Here is an 18284-nt window from a genome sequence, read left to right as displayed (position 1 = left end):
CCAATGTCATCACGTGATCGTTTAATCTTATTGAGGAGTGCTGGCGGGGGATGCTAAGATCCTCGAGATGGATTCCGGTATGACTTCATCCGAGTAGATTCGTCAAATCTCAACAAGTCTTAGTCGATGGCATGAATCCCGTGTCTATAGCTGCATCATCGCAGCATCCCAGGGGTCGATACGCATGAGTGGTTTCATCGGATGGCCAGTCACTGGACGTCCATGGTAAAAACCCACCACTTTGGCCACAACCCCAAAAATATACAAAACAATAGGTCTTCCTGAGTTCTCATTCTGCAGATGTCGGCAAGACTGGCGGCTGGCTTACCCTCGACTCTCTTCATGATCTTCTCTTTCTTCGGCGCGCTTTGGGGCTACTGGGCCATCCTCAAGCACACCTCGCTCGTCACGGCAGCATTTTCAACATCCCCTGCTTCGGCTCAAGCACCGCTGGCTGGCTCCCCTGAAGCACTGAATCCCAAGCTCACCAATATCATCGGCAAGGATGTCATCACGCTCTACTACAACGGTACAGGACCAGTTCCTGCCTATGACAAGAAATCACCTTTACCAGAGCCCATCACCCCTCTGGGCGAGTCGGCGGTTGAGGAGTCGATTCTCAACGAGTTGCTCTCCATCCTTGACACTCCCTACTATCCAGACACTTGCTCAAAGTGCATGGCAGCGGGCCAAGTTCTCCACATCGCAGCCATCAGTCAGCCAGTGGCTACCTTCATAAATGTGCTCATCAGAGCCTGCAATGCTGTCCCAGAGTTCAAGTCAAAACTCCGAGCCGCGTCCTGCGAGTCTCATTTCAGCGGCGGGTCCGGATACGGCCCATACATGGCGCAGCTCTTTTCGAAGATGAGTCTCGCCACGGGTGACATGCAGCATTGGTGCTCCGTCAACTACGAATTTTGTGAAGTACAACCTCCAGTCCTGATCGATGAAAACTTCTACTTTGATCCGAAACCGGAATCAGCAAACATGGCACCAGAACCCTCCGGCCACACCTTCAATGTGCTCCATCTCTCTGACTGGCACCTGGACCCTCGATATGACATTGGGTCCGAAAGCAACTGTTCAGACTACCTGTGCTGCAGGCCATACTCGGTCAACAGAGAGCTGTTCACCGATTCCCACAACGCTTCGGTCCCGGCTTCGAGGTTTGGATCGTTCCTATGCGACTCTCCTGCCGATCTGGCGCTTTCAGCACTCGTAGAGCTGCCCAGGGTTTTGGACATGGACGAACTTGCCTTCAGTATATTCACGGGTGACATCGTCTCGCACGACCCAGACGACCTCCTCTCACGTGATTATGTATCCTACGAGGAAGAGGTGACTTTCAAAATATTTAAGCGTCTGCTTGGGGATAGAATCCCTGTATACCCTGCTCTAGGGAACCATGACACTCTCCCAGTCGGCTTCAACACGCCCCACAGCATGAATCCCGACCCCACTAACCGAAGCAGCAACATCCTGCAGTGGAACTACGACCTTCTTTCCTCGCTGTGGTCGGGCCATTCGTGGCTGAACGACACAGAAGCCGAGTTTGCACGTACTCATTTTGGTGCCTACGCGACCACCACCTCTCAAGGTCTACGCATCATCTCGATCAACTCGGACTTCTGGTACAAGGAAAACATCTTCAATTACTGGAATGTGACGAACCCGGATCCAAGTGGGATCCTCAAGTGGCTGGCGGATGAACTGTCGGGGTGCGAGAAGAGAGGCCAGCGAGCGTGGATCATCGCCCATGTGCTCTCGGGGTATGATGGCTCCTCACCTATGCCGAATCCAACAGCTCTCTTCTATTCTATCGTGCGCCGCTTCTCGCCGGCGACAGTCGCGGCAATCTTCTTTGGGTGAGCCTGGGGCATTAACCCCAAACTATTGTTCATAATGCTAGGACTACACACTAACTTCTCATACAGGCATACACACCAAGACCAAGTGCAAATCTTCTATGACTACCTCCCTTCCTCCTTTGTCACCAATTCCGACCCGAAAGACCCCAAAGCACTCCGGGATACGACGCAAATAGACATCACCAAGCCCTTGCAAATTGGACACATCGGCCCTTCCATAACACCCCTCACAGGCCTCAACTCAGGGTACCGAGTCTACCAGATCGACAGCGAGACATTCTCCGTGATGGGTGCGCAAACATACTTTGCAAACATGTCCAACAGCCTCAGCTGGACGAAGCCGGTCTGGGAATTCGAGTATGACACGCGGCACGTCTACTCGATCAATGCGGATTTGGAGACTGCCCATGAGGATGAAAGGGTGGCGCGCGACGACGACATCGCAAGCACAAGCCCGTCGCATGGCCACGGGATCCCCTGGCCCGCGTCGTCGCCCCTGAACGCCACCTTCTGGCATCTCGTAACCGAGAAAATGCTGAATGACTCCGCCTCCGCCTCCTCCACCCCCACAACACGTGACAACGGCGGCGATGGCGACAGCGACGATGACAATAAACCCAAATCGCCCCTCCTGGACCTCTACGAGCGCCACGAGTCCAAATCCAGCTCCCACCCGGAGCGCCGGATGAGCGGCGGCGCAAACAATCCAGAACAGAAGGTGTGCTTCTTACGCGCCGGCAGCGGCTATCTGGGACACTACTGCAAGGAGAAATACGGCGGTGGCGACGCGAGGTCTCTGCGCGAGAGAGCCTTTGACGTGAGGTGACGTGAGTTCCACACCTAGGTGTCGGGCTGGTAGATCTGGGTCTGTCTTTATGTGCGTAGAGGATAGGGCAAAGGGGAAAGGGGAGCGGAAGTAGAAATAGAAAGGATATGTAGACAGCAGGGCGGTCTGTCTAGAAAGCGGTACCATCGTCTCTCCCTCGTCCTCGGCTCGCAGGCGCGGAGCTAAGAAAGACCGAAACAAAAAGAAAACAAGACTGAGAGAAGGAAAAGATCGCGACACACAGAAAGGTAAACTGTGTTGATGGCACCAATGGAGCATATTGCTGGCTTTATGGAAGAACTCAATGCTGGTCAACGAATAATCTGGGGTATTTCCACCCCAGGAAGATTGCGCTATCAAGGTCAAATAATAAAGGCACGCTAGTTATGATATAAACGGCCGTTTCGTTGGGAATTGAAAAGAAAACGATCCCCCTCCTCCCCCCCCCCCCCCAAAAACTGATCAACTCCGTACCCAAGGTAGGACGACATGGTCCAAATTTCACGGGTCGCCGATGCTTGTCAGGGAAGAAATATCAGCTCATAAACTCCAGGGACGCCTCGCTTGGATTCGGTAACCAGGCCATTGATTGTTAGATGGATAGATCGGTAGGTGGGTAGGTTGGCTCATTCAGTCGTGACAAGTTGTTCGCTCCGGGTCGGCACGCGTGTCTTGAACGTTACAGACATCAACGAGATCCGGTGGCGTCGCTGTCCTCCTTCTTCCTCCTGCCTCGATGGACGATCTCCTTCGCCGTCTGCGTGATGCTGATACTGCCAAAAAGCCAGTCGTCGCTGTGGCGCCCATACCCGCCGGGCGAGCTCCCGCTGTGGCGCGGTTTCTTTTGGACCCAGCTGTCTCGTTTCTGAAGGTCTGGAGACGATGGGCTCATGGCTGAAGGGGAGATGGCGCTGTCGGAGGCTTGTCTCTGTGTCCTTGGATGGTCACCGGAAGGGCTTTGAACCGGCAGTGGAGAAGTCTGGGCGTGCTTGATGGTCGTGGACGTGGGAATGGAAAGGTCTATTGGTGGTGGCCTCGGGGACTTGGATCGTGACCTGGGAAAGGGGAAGGGGAAGCTGAGATGACCTTTCGTCGAGGGTGACGAGGACTGAGTTGACAATGGAGAGAGTGTGTTTGTTGGGGACAAGGTCTTTGAAGCTGTGATTGCATAATTTGATCCGTCGCTTGAGCTTCGACCCTTCATATCCGGCCTCTGTGAAGGAGTAGCTGGTGTCGGTGTTGTTGTTGGGTTGGAGTTCATTTCAACGAGATTGGTCGATGGCGAAGAATGTGCAGGATGCGAAGCCGTGAACAAGCACTTTGACGGGCTGAAGGATCACGAACGTGTTCATGAAACGGGGGAATTGAATGATTTATTTACTTTTCGATTGAGGACGGTCTTTGATACCACTTACGAAAGTACCTGGTGTCATCATTGGACTTAGCGGATTCGGCGTGTCCATGAGATCAATGTGCAAGCAGCCCTGCATCTGCACGCCTCCAGGTATGATGATCAGATGAGGGACCATTCGGCAGCCAAGAACAGACTGAACATGCGATGGACCTCGAGGGGTGTTTGCGCGGTCGGGGGAAGCGAGGACTGATCAGTGATCAAGGCAGGGTGTGGCCAAAGCCCGGTTGCTGCTGTTCAGTGTTCACCAAGACTGCCCCCGTGCATTTTGTTGGACTCTGAACTCCTTGTCGAGTCCATTCCCTCTGTCTTCTTTGGACCGTTCATCCAATCAACCTTGGCCACATTCCACAGGCCAGGCTGGCGAGCACCTGTCTCTTGTCACATGTTTCCTCGACTCTGCTCACCGGTTTGGAAAGCCTCCGCCTAAGACTGGCTGAAAAAAAGCCGCCACAGGCATCTGCGTCTACAAGCCAGACCAGGCGAACACCCCGCGCTGAAACCAACCGCCATGTTAGCCCCAGATGAACCGAACGTGGTGGAGCCCCTTTTTCAGCCGCACTTTTGGGAGTCGAACGTTTGAATGGTAATTATGGAGATGAGCAGCATTTCGTGGAGGCCCTCGTACATCAGAGTCGGAAGCGAGACCGAGGACGATCAGGCAAAGCAGATTCCAGTCGAGCGCGTTGCCCGCTGTCCGTCTCTGGCTCAAGTGAAAGGGCAGTTGGCCACCGGTGTCCAGGGTGGGATTGGCACAGAAAAGACTTAGCTGTTGCTGTGGACTTGGATAGACGTGCGAAAAGGCCACTGCATACCGAGTACTCGTCATACTTTGGACACTGTGGATGGTGTGTGTACCTAACTAAATCTTGGTGAGTTTTGTCGCAGTTGGTGCCTGCGGAATGGAAGGCGGCGGCCGGGGGGGAGAGAGGAAGAGGAGGTTGGAGAGTCCGGGGACTTTCTTGGGACTTTTGGGCGTAAGGAAAGTCACAAGTGAGACTTCTTGTCGGCACTTTGGTTCTTCCTGTCAAGTTTTCCTCTTTCACCATCCAGACTCAAGTTTTTCTGCAAATGGAGCATGGATAGTACATGTCGATGAAATCCCCTCCGACACCCTCTTTGCACGGGTGTTGGATCTATTCAAGCAATGATGCATGGATCTCAAGTCACCTTCTCACAACACCTCTCTCCTTGACGGTACACCATCACCGGCACCGCCATCTCAGTGGCCAGAAGATCCCTATAATCCGCCTACAATCGATCAGTCGCATGATGTTGCCCTGGTGATCAGAGTGCTCAATCAATCCTACAATTGCCATGGCGTCTATCATTCAAAGATCTTGCTCTGGGGCTCCCCGGGCTCTGGGTATGCAAGTACCAATCTCTGTTCGTCCGTCGGTGCTAACTACTGACCAGCAAGCGCCGCATTGCCACTGAAGCTGCCCTGCAGTTTTCCGCCCGGACGGGCTGCAAAATCCTCTGGATAGATGGCCGATCGTTTGAATGTTTTATCCGCGATTATCGAGCGGCGTACACCATCATCACCGGCGAGAATCTCCCTCGGGGCCTCACATTAACCCATACACTCCTGAAGATCAAGTCCACCCTGGAAGCTCGCCGGGATGAGTCACTCATCGTCGTCTTTGACTTGCAGTTCTATCTCGAAGAGGACGTGGAGACCGCACTGAGTACACCCGATCTCTTTCTCCCAGACCGGTGTCGTATTCTCTTTACGTCTTCCTATGTCATCCCCTCGGAATGCGTCGGCGGTAACCGAGATTCCTCTGTAACATGTGGACTCAAGCTTGCCAGACGAGCGATATGCCTGTATGTCGGCGGACTCAACGAGGAACAAGGCATGCAGTATTTCAGGGCTTCGGTGCCGCATAGTAACGATGCAGTCGACTGTCTCCGCGCTTTTGGGCACAGAGACTCATGGCAAACCACGCCACTTTGCCTTGCACTTTCTTGTGCTTGTATGCGCTTGCTGCAGGTCTCCCCGAAACATTTCCATCAATTATGCGCACACAAAGCCCGGGAAGGCTGTAGTCCATCATGGCCTGGCTACAGTCCGATCTTTTCGGACATCATGTCTATCCTGTGGGACGCTCTCAATGACTATGATGTTGCTGCAGGACGGCTGTTGGCCATATGCTCAATCGTCGATCGAGTCGCCATTCCCGTTCCTCTGGTAGAAAAATTCCCGATATTTCAGAATAATCGAGAGCGACTCGTTTCGGCAATCGATATCCTTCGTCTGAGCGGGTTAGTTGAGATACACCGTGGAGCCGGGCTTGAAACAATCAACCTTCACCTGCAGGTGCAACGATGGCTGCAACTCAAACGTCGAAGGATTGAGGACAAACAAGAGCTTACGGATCTTGTCCACACATGGGTCTCCGTGCTCAGCGACTATCTATCCAAACCCAAAGACGAGCTTCGGAAGAATGATCCCATCTTCGATGCTGAGAAATTCTGGCGGATGCTCGCTCATGTCACGTCGCTTTGCAGTCTCAAATCACGGCAATCTCGGGAGCTGTGCAGCATGCAATACATGGCTTTCTTAAAGCATGTCGCCATTTTCCTTGTCGATGACGGTTTCTTTGTAGGCATGGCGTGGGCTGCTGTAACTCATGCTTTAAGCATGTGCACTTTTTTACAATCTCGGCAAGTTCATAACTTGGAATTGGACCGTGAGTACGTCCACATTCGACAAGTAAGGGCCAATGCCTACATGAATATGTCGGAGTATGGTCAAGCCGAGATTGAACTTCGGGAGGCCAAGCGAGTTCTTGGTCGTCGCCTATCAGGCTGCGCGGACAGCACACAGACATTGCGCGAGATGCAGGACACGGAAGCATACCTGAGTGTCGTCCAAGGGAAATGGCCGGAGGCGGGCCGAATGCTCACTGAATTGCTAGCCTACCCCGAACCCAATGCCGAACCGTCCAAGGTCGCACAACGACATTATTGGATGGCGAAACAAAAAGCGGCTGTGGGTGCAGATATCAGCGCATTGGAACATTCGCAGTAAGTATGCCCTGAGACGGCTGCTGGGCTATCGAAGCCGGAGTTTCGGTGGCTCTCATCCACCACTCGGATGCTAACTGCAAGCTAGCATGACCATGTCTTACTGGAGAGATTTACCCTACGAAGAACAATGGGGCTTCAAGGATAGCAGGCGCCTGTACTGGGTGGAGAAACACATGCTGAATCTAATGAACCTGAGGAAGTACAAGGGTGCTCTTCTCCTAGGCACACGACTGCTGCAGAGAGCGCATGAGCTTACGCCTCTTCTTGGAGCCTCTGTGTGCCGCTTGACATATCGAGTTGTGTATTGCCAATGCATGCTCGACAAGGTGGACGATGCCGAAAGCGCTGTGTGTCGACTTCTTGATCTGCCATCACACGACAAATACGGAGATGACACTACCCGAGCCTATTTGCTGTATACGTTGTATGAGCTTGCGGTAGTGCTGCAACGCAATGGCAGAGCCGTGGAAGCTGAAGGCTTGTACAGATTTAACATACAATCAGCCAAGCTCTACGACGTCAAGAATCTGAGCGGCACTGAAAAGTATGACAGCTGGCGTGACTACCTACAATTGGTCATGTGTCTCGTTGAGCAGGGAAAAGTGCTGGAAGCCAGAAAACTCAGGGAAGAATATGAGTATGAGAACCCAGACAAAGAGTTTGCGGACTCGATCATCCAAAACAGCTGGTCGGCCTATCGACAGTCGAAGGAATTGTACGAGAGAGCAATCGAGGCGGAGAAAAGTGGAACCGCTTTGGAGTTCAAAGCATCTGTTGATTTGGCTGGAACTCGGTCAGCATTGAAGCGGGCGGTAAAATGGTTCGGAAGCCCAAAGCATCGGCTCGAAGAGGGACGGGACTTCGAGAGCGACATCGATTTGCACCACATCGGCCGGGCAAGGAATAGCCGTCTTCTCCAGCTTCTGCATTTTCCCCTCGTCTACCTGGCCTTCGTCGATAGACGCTCTGGTGCTCTAGGCTACGATTGGCAGAACACCGAGTTTTTGTGGGCCAATCTCCAACAAAGCGTTCTTGGGCAATATTGGAAATGGTGTGAGTGTAGGAGGAAGAGACGACGCAGCCAAAGTGTCCATGAATCAGATGAGCCTGTTGTCACGCCAAAAGGTGACAGCGACGACTCCGAACGGAGGCTGAAACAGAAACTCATCACAGACTGGACGATACGAATGCCGGATATGAGCAAGGCTGTCCTGGAAAACTGCGCCCCCTCTTGTCCATGCATTGAAGCCAATAAACGGGGTCTGCTGGAGACATCTGCGCTAGAATCGAAACTCTTCTTATGGAAAGAGCCGACAGGAGAAAATCGCAAATCAAAAAGTCAATACAGATTCCGGAACCCTAAACCAAGCCGATCTCCGATCCCCAGAGAAGAATTATTTACTCTCCTCCAACCTAACACTTGGTTCTGGATCCAGCCTGAATTTGCGAATGGAGAGAGCGAGGGGGAGAATTATATCATTCCACGAGCGACTGAGATTCCCGGAATAGCCATCACACCCCCTGATGGTCAAGTGGATCTTCTGCCGCTCGCCACTGATCCGCAAGAGAGAGTGACAAAGTATTACAAGCGGGACTATGCGGCAGACTTTGCTTGTCTCTTGGAGAAACATGAGCGCGGGTGTTATAGACCGACACGGTTAGATGACATCTTGGAGGACGACGAAGAGGAGGAAAAATAGATGGTGGGCCATCGGGGTCAAGTCAGGGTTCTATGTGATTTCGTGGGACAGGAGTGTTCTGGAGGAGGCCATCATTGCCGCAAGGGCGGCGCAGTCCATGTACGACGGAGGACCCAAGAGTACTGGGTACCCCAAGAATACAACGCGTTCCAAGAGGATGCGAAAGGAGGCAAGGCTGACAGTGACAAGGCTGCACTTCACGCCCTCGCGCCCCTCGTCTCTCGCACTCTTGGCTCTTGGCATGACGTCAGTGTCGATATTCGACGGCAAAGTGACAAGACGATGAAACCTTGCGAGAGGCTCGGAGCATCTTTCCACCAGACAAAGCAGAATTCCCGAATACGATCACTCCATGTCCAGAATCTCCGGTCGCTCTCACACCATCCTCGCCTTTTGCTGCTGATGGGAACAGGATGCTCAGCGCGTTCGTGAATCTATAATGTCTCCAATTCATGATCGGTGCCCCTCCACCCCAATGTCTTCTTCTACACAGCCTTCACTTCTTCCCTGTCGTATTCTACATATTCTGTTTCCATGCTCGTAGCCAAGTTTTTATGATTTTCCATTATGACTTGACCCATTCATGGCTACTTCGCATCTGCCTCATCCACTGAACCTGTCCTCGTCGCCCCCCATCTTCATCCTTCCAACCCACCTGAAGCCACAAGAACTTCACGACACAGAAGACCTGATCTTTCAATCCGGAGGCCACTTGACGTATGATGCCAAAGAGGCAAGAGTATTCATAGGCCGGGTCGCCCAGAAGAAGCGCGCTGCTTTTGATCTGCGGGCCAGGGGAGTATGGACTGAAGAGGCAGCCTTGCCCGAGGTCAGTTCCAACCGGAATGAAGATCGTGAACCGGCAGCAGAGGAAGGCCCAGAGAGGAAGAAAGCCAAGCTCGCAGACCATACGAGGAATTCCCGGCCTTCAACAAGGCGGCGGCGGCCCAGCTCAAGCACAATCTCGGCCTCTTCAGATGTATCTCAGAACAATGCTGCCTCTCCACCGGCCCAAGTGCTCTGGCCTGATCTTTCCGCCCACATTCTCATTCTTAAACTCTCCTGGCTGGAAGCGTGTCTCAAGGAGGGCCATCTGGTTCCATACCGACCTTACGTTGTCTATACTGCAAGAGTCATCCCTAAACCTGCTGGCGAAGTCTCTCCAAAATCGCAAGTATCCCTGTCGGCATACTTCAAGGTAGGATCCGGATCCCAGTCGCAAACTGTCACATCACGAAGAGCATCCAAACCGGCAGTGTCAGCATCTATCCTAGACCGCGCAAAAGCTGAAGCAGCAACTCTTCCCTCCTCGTCTCGCCGCCGTTACGGCGATCATGCACACCACCACTCTCTGGCACAGACGACCACCACCAAAACCAAACCTAACCTTCACCGCACTACTACCTCCGAACTTGAATACCAAGCCGAGCATCCTCTACCTCCTCTTCCAGAATGGGCAGTTGGCCCACATGCGCCTTACGCGTGCTGCCGCTCCACATTCATGCACTCCCCCAACGATGCCTTCATCGCCCAACTCACCAAAATAAGGGACGCTCGCACACTCACGCTGGATGATATCGGTGTCCGCGCCTATTCGACCTCGATCGCCTCGATCGCCGCCTATCCATATCACATTACTCAGGCCGAGGAAATCACTCGCTTACCCGGGTGCGAATCAAAAATTGCAGCACTGTGGCGTGAATGGGAAGACTCGGCTCCGCCGGAAGCCGACGATTCGGAAAGATTCATCCAAGTCGTCCGCGACTCGGACGCTGATCCGGACCTTCAACACCTCCGACTGTTCTGGAATATCTGGGGTGTCGGGCCGGAAACGGCGAGGAAGTTTTATTTTGAGCATGGCTGGAAGGATATGGATGACGTGGTGGAGTTTGGGTGGTCGACATTGACTCGCGTGCAGCAAATCGGAGTCAAGTATTATGATGAGTTTTTGCAGAAGATTCCCAGGAGCGAGGTGGAGTCGATCTCGAACGTGATTCTGCGGCATACACGATCTGTTCTTGAGATCCCAGAGCAGAAGTATGGCACGAAGGAGGATGCAGAACTCATCATTGTCGGCGGATATCGACGTGGGAAGGAATTCTCGGGAGACGTGGACGTCGTTCTATCGCATCGAGACCATTCCAAGACCGAAAATTTAGTCGTGGACGTGGTGAGGAGTCTCGAGTCGGAGGGGTGGGTTACGCACACGTTGACGCTGAATACCACCACTAGTGATCGTGGGCAGACAACGTTACCATTCCGAACCGGCCACGGGCACGGCTTCGACAGCCTGGATAAGGCGCTCTGTGTGTGGCAGGATCCCAATTACGAAGGCAAGGACCCAGAAGCGGACGAGGATGCAGCCAGGAAAAAGAACCCAAACATCCACCGCCGCGTCGACATTATCGTCTCGCCCTGGCGCACCGTCGGTTGTGCCGTGCTCGGCTGGAGCGGGGGCACGACCTTTCAACGGGACGTGCGACGCTTCGTGAAGAAGACGCACGGCCTCAAATTCGATTCCTCGGGCGTGCGCCACCGTGGGAACGGACTCGTCCTGGACCTCGAGGCGCCCAGGCCAAGGGGGAACAAGGACGCCGTGGAGATGGTCCTGATGGGCAAGACTCTCAAACGGAGCGATTTCGACGCCGGCGACGAATGGGACGATCAGGATACCTGGTCGGATCGTGAGAGGAGGCTCATGGAGGGGCTGGGCATTGGGTATAGGCCGCCCGAAGAGAGATGCACGGGTTGAATATCCAACCATCTTTAGTTTTCCTTCTTCTTTAGATTTATGGGAAGGGAGGCGAGTCTGCGGATCATTCTCATCAATCTGGCATGCACGATACGGTACATACCCCCTTGATCGAGGCTCAGTGTGCTCTTTCATTGCGAGGGAGTGCATGCATGCATCTCACCAATTCAGAACTTTGACGACTCCAGTGGGTTGTGACGAGCTTTGACGAAAAGGAATTCGCGAGCGATGAGACATGGCAAGACAAGGAATACATGAACATTAGACATTGCACACATCGATCGAGAGGTTCGCATTTCATACCGAATTTTTCTATCACTCCCCAGCCAGAAAAGACCACTTTTCGATAATCTACAGCCCAAAGAGAGGTATACATCCCTGACGGTAGTGTTCGCGCTCCTAGAGACCTTATTCTCCTGAACCAAGATGTGGTATCATCTCTTCTTCTTCCCGATACTTGTGTCCACACTGCCCACCAACCAAGCCAGCGTAAACACCACAGCTGATCCAGTAAAGATAGTGACGGGTTTCCTGAAAGCCGCCAGGAACGGATACTCGTACGTCACCAGGACAGTAACATCTCTTGCCTCATCAACGACATTGTAGGCCGTCAACTTCAACTCCGTTCGGCCCAAGGTGTCCATGAACGTCTTGTGGTAATCGTACTCGGCATACAGACGAGGCACGCCTGTTCCGCCGTGAGTTTGCCATTGGACGTTTATTGCGCCTTCGGGAAGGATGACGCGGAAGACAAGCTTCTCGTATTGAATGCCTTCTGGCATTCTAGGACCTTCCAGAAGTGGGACCGAGAGGATGTACGTATCGGATTTAGTCTTGAGTTTGCGGAGGGCAGAGGAAAGGGCATTGTTCCAGCCAATACGGAAGCTATACTTCCATCCCCCGAACAGAGGGTAGCGAGGTTTGAGCTCCAAGCTAGCTTCTCGGACGTTATTGGGCCTGAAACGTGAGGTCGAGACGTTTCCAATGTCGTCGGTGAAATAGGGATCGACAGTGCCTGGTTTCAGCGGTACTTTCAGTTCCCTGAGTGCTGACGTAGATCCCTGTCCTGCGCTGATGTAGAAGCTCTGCGTACTCCATGCCAGGCGGGAGAATTGATTTGAGAGCGTAGCGCCGTCGTGACGAAGCCAGTATCTTTCTTCAGTCGCCAAATTACCTCCCCAGTGGGAAACTTCAACATCTCGTTCAAGCAGGCTGCATACGAGGAGGGGCTTGTTGAATTCGTAGCGCACAGTCACGGGGTAGACTGTGCCTGGTTCGACCTTGGCCGTATCGTAAGGACCATATGTGAATGATGAACCCTGCTTTTCTGGATCGGTGGCTGATGTCAAGCCAGTCGTGGTGCTGTACTCGGGGACATCTGCGGAGGGGATCTTCACTTTTGTTTTTTGCTTTTGTGTCCTATAGACCGTGGGAACGTAGGCGGAGAAATTGTAGACAAGATATTGCTTGTCTTCCTGCTTGATAGAGGCGGGCAAGGGCGTCAGAGCACCCAGCACGTTCCATGAAATCGAGAGCGTGATGGTGCTTTTAGATGGCAGCGGTTCGGGGAGGTGAATGATATAGTAATGAATAGGTCTAGAAGAGTCAGCCAACGTTACCAGTGCGCCAGCATACATTCTGCATACTTTGTGGCTCTGCCCTGATTGTCTGATTTATTGTCGAGCTCAGCAAGGGTGACTTCCAATGGAATCTCTGGCTTCTTCTTGTCCCGGGCGTCAAACCCGCCAATCTTGCCTATCAAGTCATATTCCAAGGGGACATAGTAATGGTATTGTGGTGACTTGTCCGTGTTTGTGACCAGCACGTTGGTGGTCTCCCTCACGTAGCCTTTCTCGAGGTTGATGGTGCGAACAAGGTTGGTGTTCTCGAATACTTGGGGAGGTTCAGAGTCGACAATTAATATCTCTTTCGGGGACCAATGCTCTGTGAGATTTGACTCTGCCCCAAATACTCCGGTGCATAGCGCGAGAACCGCGCCCACCACCGATGATAGCCTCATTCTCAAGCCTTGAAGAGAGAGGTAATCAAGGCCGCATCGTCGTTGTCGACCCAATCTGGCCAGCGTGGAGAAGGGGAGAAGGCTGCGCCTGCGGAGTTTCAAATGACAACAATGACGACTTGTTCTCAATACGGTGAAACATTGTCTGTATAAAGCGCAACAGATGGTACGGAGAATCATAGCACTTCATGAACACCCTGACATTGACTCCTCTTTCATTGGTGGAAGCTCCTCTGTACGTCTCGCGTTCTCAACGTCGCTGTTTCATTGCAAGGTCCTGTGTCCTTGACACAAGGTTGCGATTAACTGAGAAGTCGTCCACCATGGCGTCAAAACTTGTGCCACAGCTGGTACGTCGGGCCACAAGGACAGCTACCAGAGCTCCTCGAAGACAGCTGCTCCATCCTAGACAATTCTCAACCTCACCGTCGTCACGGAGTGAAACTCTTGCAGTGGTCAGTAGCACGAAGGTCAATGAGGACTACAGGAGTTCCTAACAAAGAATACCAGCATCGCAACACTCCCGACAATAACCCCTCCATCCCCTTCAAATTCAACGACACAAATCTGCGCCTCATCGACGAGATCACCAAACGCTACCCACCACAATACAAGAAAGCGGCCGTTATGCCTCTTCTGGATCTGGGCCAACGCCAACACGGCTACACCTCTATTAGCGTGATGAACGAAGTTGCCCGCATCCTCGAGATGCCGCCCATGCGTGTTTACGAGGTCGCAACCTTTTATACCATGTATAACCGCAATCCTGTCGGAAAATATTTCGTGCAGGTGTGCACCACCACGCCGTGCATGTTGGGAGGATGTGGCAGTGACGTGATCATGAAAGCGTGCGAAGAGTTTCTGGGCATTCACTCGGGACAAATGACCGAAGACAAACTCTTCTCTCTCCTCGAAGTTGAATGTCTGGGTGCTTGCGTCAATGCGCCCATGGTGCAGATCAATGATGATTACTACGAGGATCTCACGCCAGAGACGATTGTGCAATTGTTACAGGCACTGAAGGACTCGGCCACTATTAGCGGATATGATGTGTCAAAGATCCCGAGGCCGGGACCACAAATCTACGAAGGGAAACAGAGAATGACGTGCGAGCCGAGGGCCGGGCAGACCGCATTGCTGAGTGAGCCATATCATAGTAAAGACGTCCTGAGGACAGATGGGGAGCTCTGAAGGGCAGGAGAGGGAGAGACTGTGTGGCCATGGGAAGATCCTGTAGACTTCCAATTCAATTTCGAATTCGCGAAAATCAAACCTTGGAGGAAGAAGGCACAAGAAAAACCAAAGACTACAATCAGTCAGTCGGTCAGTCAGTCAGTCAGTCGGTCAGTCAGTCAGTCAGTCGTCCGGGCCACTCCGCAAGGCTGAGCTGTGTTGTACATAAAAGGGAGGGAGGGAGAGCAGTAGAACACCCGACCGAAGAGAGCTGGCAAATCACAACCACGTTCTTCCAACAGAGCCAACTGACAAGTAAATCCGGCTTATGGCCACTTATCGCCTAATCTGGTCCTTCTGCCGTCGAGAATTCTTGGAAAAACGGAAAACGGGCTTGAAAAGCTGACCCAGGGGCCAAGATGGGAGGATTTCTTTCTCGTTTTCTTTTCTTTCTTGCCCATCTTTCCTCACGTGTCAAGGGAAAGGGGAGATTCGGTTTTGGACTGTTCATGATCACAATGCTATTCCCGCCATCTCTCTCGCAGATGTCACCTGGCCATTAAAGCTCCCAAGCATTTCCTTGTAAATACCCGGCATAATTAAATCAAATAAGACTTTAATAGCAGTGTAGTTTTCACTAGTTGTACAAGGGAGTCCTGGATAAGATTCCATTTTCACCCTTCATCATTTTGATGCATTCCCATCGTCACGTCATGTTGCTCGTTATCCCAAAGTAAGAGAGCCTCACCCATCCCGAAGTTGACTCCCACGCCCATGACCAGCAAATGCGAAGTCCCTGAAATTCATCAATATGGCGCCGCGAATGTCCACAACTTACGCCACACCAAGCTTCTTCCCGTTGCTAGCTGCATGTCGTGGGGAATTCACAATGTCCCAGCATTTTGAACAAGATATCAACAAGAAGTAAATGCAACTGTCATCTGTGGCCATGCCATCTGAAGAAAGCTGCACAGTCGTCACAAAACTAGACAAATTCTTTGATGGTCCTATCAGTAATCGACAGGGGGGTTGGAATAGAATTCGGCAGTCGGCAAAGGCTTCCAAGTCGCTGGGGACTGGCTAAATGTGTAAACTTTGACCGTTGATGTCGAGTGAGGCTCGAATTGGGAAGTGAAGGCACTCCCATTATGGACAGCCGTGATATCCATTGTCTCGAAAGGTGGGGGCGGCTCGACGTTCAGAGGCTGGTCTTGTTCCGAGTCGCCCAGTTGCTCACCAATATACCCTACCCAACCATCGGAATTGGGGTGCTCTAGCAAGCTGGCATCGCCATATTCAGATGGTGCATGGGATACCTCGTTTGAATGGATGCCAAATGATGGTTGGGTCGGGTGCCAGTCTATTTGATCCTCGGAGAGATTCGAGTAGACCATTGTCCAAGTCAAATCACCCTCAAACTCTTCACCATTTGCTGGTTGCTCGACATCGCCTTGATTCGGTTGGATGGCGATCGACTCGAGGGGGCATTCTCGGATGTGTCGGTCAACAACGTAGGCTTCCACTTTAGCCTTCAACCTATCCGTGCCCACGGTATCTTTTGCAACGAACCATTGTTGTCTGCCACCGTTGCTGAGCCACCCGCTGAAAGAAACTGAGGTCAGTTTTAGGTCTTTCTTCAAGTGCTTGATCAGTCGGACCCAGCATTCCCGACGATCTTCGTCACCGAGGAGCGTCACATTCGACAGTTCCAACCTTCGAAGCGTGGCGGCGTGGATCTTCAAGAAGTGAATCAGATCCTCGTCATGGCAGATGCAGGCATCAAGGATCAGCGTTTCTAATCTTGGAAGAAGTGGCACAGACGTCCATGTTCCGGCAGGTGTTTCCAGAAGTCCACACAAATCCGAGATCAAATCGTCTTCGGCATACTCGTAACGGTTGCCACTGCAATCCGTCAGCCGCAGCTTCAGCGTCCTGATTCTCGGGGCCCCTTCTAGAAGGGAGCGGATTGCTTCAAGATGATTGGCTCCGGTAATTAGTGTGTCGTTACGGAAGGAGAGCTCAAGGGCCAGGAGATCCTCGGTAACAGCCCGACAGATGCGAAGCTGTTGCAATGCTGCGGGTGATTTATTGGGCGCCACTCCGAACATAGCGCGGCCATCTATGTTATCTGCCTCGAAGCTTAGAAGGCGACAGCCAGCCGAGAAAGCGGCAGTAAGGAAACCCTTTGTGTATGACCTGCCGGAACTGCCCGCCATAGCACCCCACTCGACCGTTTCTGGGTCGATTCTGAGCCGTTTGCAAATCTTGACGTAGAACGAGGGAACTTCGGCGGCTGCAGTAGGATTGGAGCTACGTTCGGCGGCTGCCATAGTGGCTTCATCTTCATAGTCTCTCACGCGGACAGCTCGAAGATTTGGCAGGATTCGCAAAGTCCTAGAGAGGATGGCAACTTCAATAGCCAGGTCCTCGTAGGGCTTGAAATGGCCCGAGCATGCGCGGTCGACCTGGGCCACTGTCTTGTGTTGTACCTCGATGGGGTATGGAAGAGCCGGGTCTGGCGGAATTGCCCTGATGCGTTGGAAGAAGGAACCAAAGCGGCCATCATATGTCAACTCGACGATGTGACGAGTGACTTTTGAGTGCCTCAATGCTCTGTAAAGGCCAAGGATGCAATGATCGTTTGGAACTAGAACCACCCTGTTCCAGAGATAGGGTTCGGCCATCTGAGCCAGATTTTTACAAACCAACCGCAGTTGCTTCAAGACCGGTCGAGGGCATCTTTGAATGATAAGCAGGAAGATTTCATTAGGAAGATCTGGGACCTGGTTCATGGTCACCGGTGTGGAAGAGGAGGTCATGGCGCCTGAAGGGTCAGATGATCACTGAGATGGAATTCTGGAGAAAGCGCATCGGACAAGGCTCGAAAAAGGTAGGTCATGGATGAAGAGCAATGAAACGAAGTCGACAGCGCAGGGCACAGCCTTTGTTATGCCGTTGCGGGTGAACGAGGTTACCAACGAGGCTTGGGCACTTGGATGTGGCTGCCTTTCAGGCTTAGCGGCGGTTGCCTGATGAATTTATGAGTCGCAAGAGCGTAGAGATGGAGAGATGGGAAGCTAGAGAGACGGGGGCGATGGAGCAAAATTCAAGGAGCCTGATAGATGGATGGATGGAATTGCTTGCTGCGGTTTGCCCAATGCCGAGCGAATGGAAGGATGGAGGTTGAGTGAAGAAAGCAGAGAGCCAAGGTAAGTTTGTAGTGACGACGGTTGTGCTGGCTTGTGCTGTCTGGGTCTCAGTCCTAGTGCGGAAGTCGCAGACGAAGACAGTTCTTCATCCCCCTCGTGCAACTGCTTTGCTCTGTAGAGAGCATTCCGTACCTGGCTCTATTCCTCGGGCATCATAGCACACTCTAGGACTAGGAGGAGCTGGAGGTTGATTGAGCTCATATGGATATGCCGTTCAGACATGCTCCGAGTTGTGCAGGCCTGTCGATTGTTGAACAGGTTGGTGTCGCGGTGAGTGGGCCTGGGGGTTTGG

General features: G+C 52.5%; 7 protein-coding genes across 7 annotated transcripts; 4 read left to right on the top strand and 3 right to left on the bottom strand.

The window, feature by feature from the left end:
- Positions 1 to 300: 300 nt before the first annotated feature.
- Z519_03143 (uncharacterized protein) lies at positions 301 to 2694 on the top strand (the record flags this gene model as incomplete). Its single annotated transcript, XM_016760896.1, has 2 exons — positions 301 to 1865; positions 1935 to 2694. The coding sequence occupies 2 exons, from the start codon at positions 301 to 303 to the stop codon at positions 2692 to 2694; spliced, it is 2325 nt and encodes a 774-aa protein (XP_016622746.1).
- Positions 2695 to 3382: 688 nt separating this feature from the next.
- Positions 3383 to 3955, bottom strand: Z519_03142 (uncharacterized protein; the record flags this gene model as incomplete). Its single annotated transcript, XM_016760895.1, has 1 exon — positions 3383 to 3955. The coding sequence occupies one exon, from the start codon at positions 3953 to 3955 to the stop codon at positions 3383 to 3385; it is 573 nt and encodes a 190-aa protein (XP_016622745.1).
- A 1304-nt stretch (positions 3956 to 5259) lies between these two features.
- On the top strand, positions 5260 to 8838 carry Z519_03141 (uncharacterized protein; the record flags this gene model as incomplete). Its single annotated transcript, XM_016760894.1, has 3 exons — positions 5260 to 5471; positions 5522 to 7135; positions 7224 to 8838. 3 exons carry the CDS (start codon positions 5260 to 5262, stop codon positions 8836 to 8838), a joined length of 3441 nt encoding a protein of 1146 aa, XP_016622744.1.
- A 583-nt stretch (positions 8839 to 9421) lies between these two features.
- Z519_03140 (uncharacterized protein) lies at positions 9422 to 11590 on the top strand (the record flags this gene model as incomplete). The annotated part of the gene is made up of 1 exon (XM_016760893.1): positions 9422 to 11590. The coding sequence occupies one exon, from the start codon at positions 9422 to 9424 to the stop codon at positions 11588 to 11590; it is 2169 nt and encodes a 722-aa protein (XP_016622743.1).
- A 434-nt stretch (positions 11591 to 12024) lies between these two features.
- Z519_03139 (uncharacterized protein) lies at positions 12025 to 13610 on the bottom strand (the record flags this gene model as incomplete). The annotated part of the gene is made up of 2 exons (XM_016760892.1): positions 12025 to 13186; positions 13237 to 13610. 2 exons carry the CDS (start codon positions 13608 to 13610, stop codon positions 12025 to 12027), a joined length of 1536 nt encoding a protein of 511 aa, XP_016622742.1.
- Positions 13611 to 13933: 323 nt separating this feature from the next.
- Positions 13934 to 14801, top strand: Z519_03138 (uncharacterized protein; the record flags this gene model as incomplete). The annotated part of the gene is made up of 2 exons (XM_016760891.1): positions 13934 to 14065; positions 14121 to 14801. 2 exons carry the CDS (start codon positions 13934 to 13936, stop codon positions 14799 to 14801), a joined length of 813 nt encoding a protein of 270 aa, XP_016622741.1.
- Positions 14802 to 15793: 992 nt separating this feature from the next.
- Z519_03137 (uncharacterized protein) lies at positions 15794 to 17602 on the bottom strand (the record flags this gene model as incomplete). The annotated part of the gene is made up of 1 exon (XM_016760890.1): positions 15794 to 17602. One exon carries the CDS (start codon positions 17600 to 17602, stop codon positions 15794 to 15796), a length of 1809 nt encoding a protein of 602 aa, XP_016622740.1.
- Positions 17603 to 18284: the final 682 nt, after the last annotated feature.

Source organism: Cladophialophora bantiana, assembly GCF_000835475.1.
Source record: "Cladophialophora bantiana CBS 173.52 unplaced genomic scaffold supercont1.4, whole genome shotgun sequence".
NCBI classification, from domain to species: domain Eukaryota; kingdom Fungi; phylum Ascomycota; class Eurotiomycetes; order Chaetothyriales; family Herpotrichiellaceae; genus Cladophialophora; species Cladophialophora bantiana.
The sequence above is the reverse complement of the archived record's forward strand: the minus strand, read 5'-3'. Positions and strand labels throughout refer to the sequence as shown.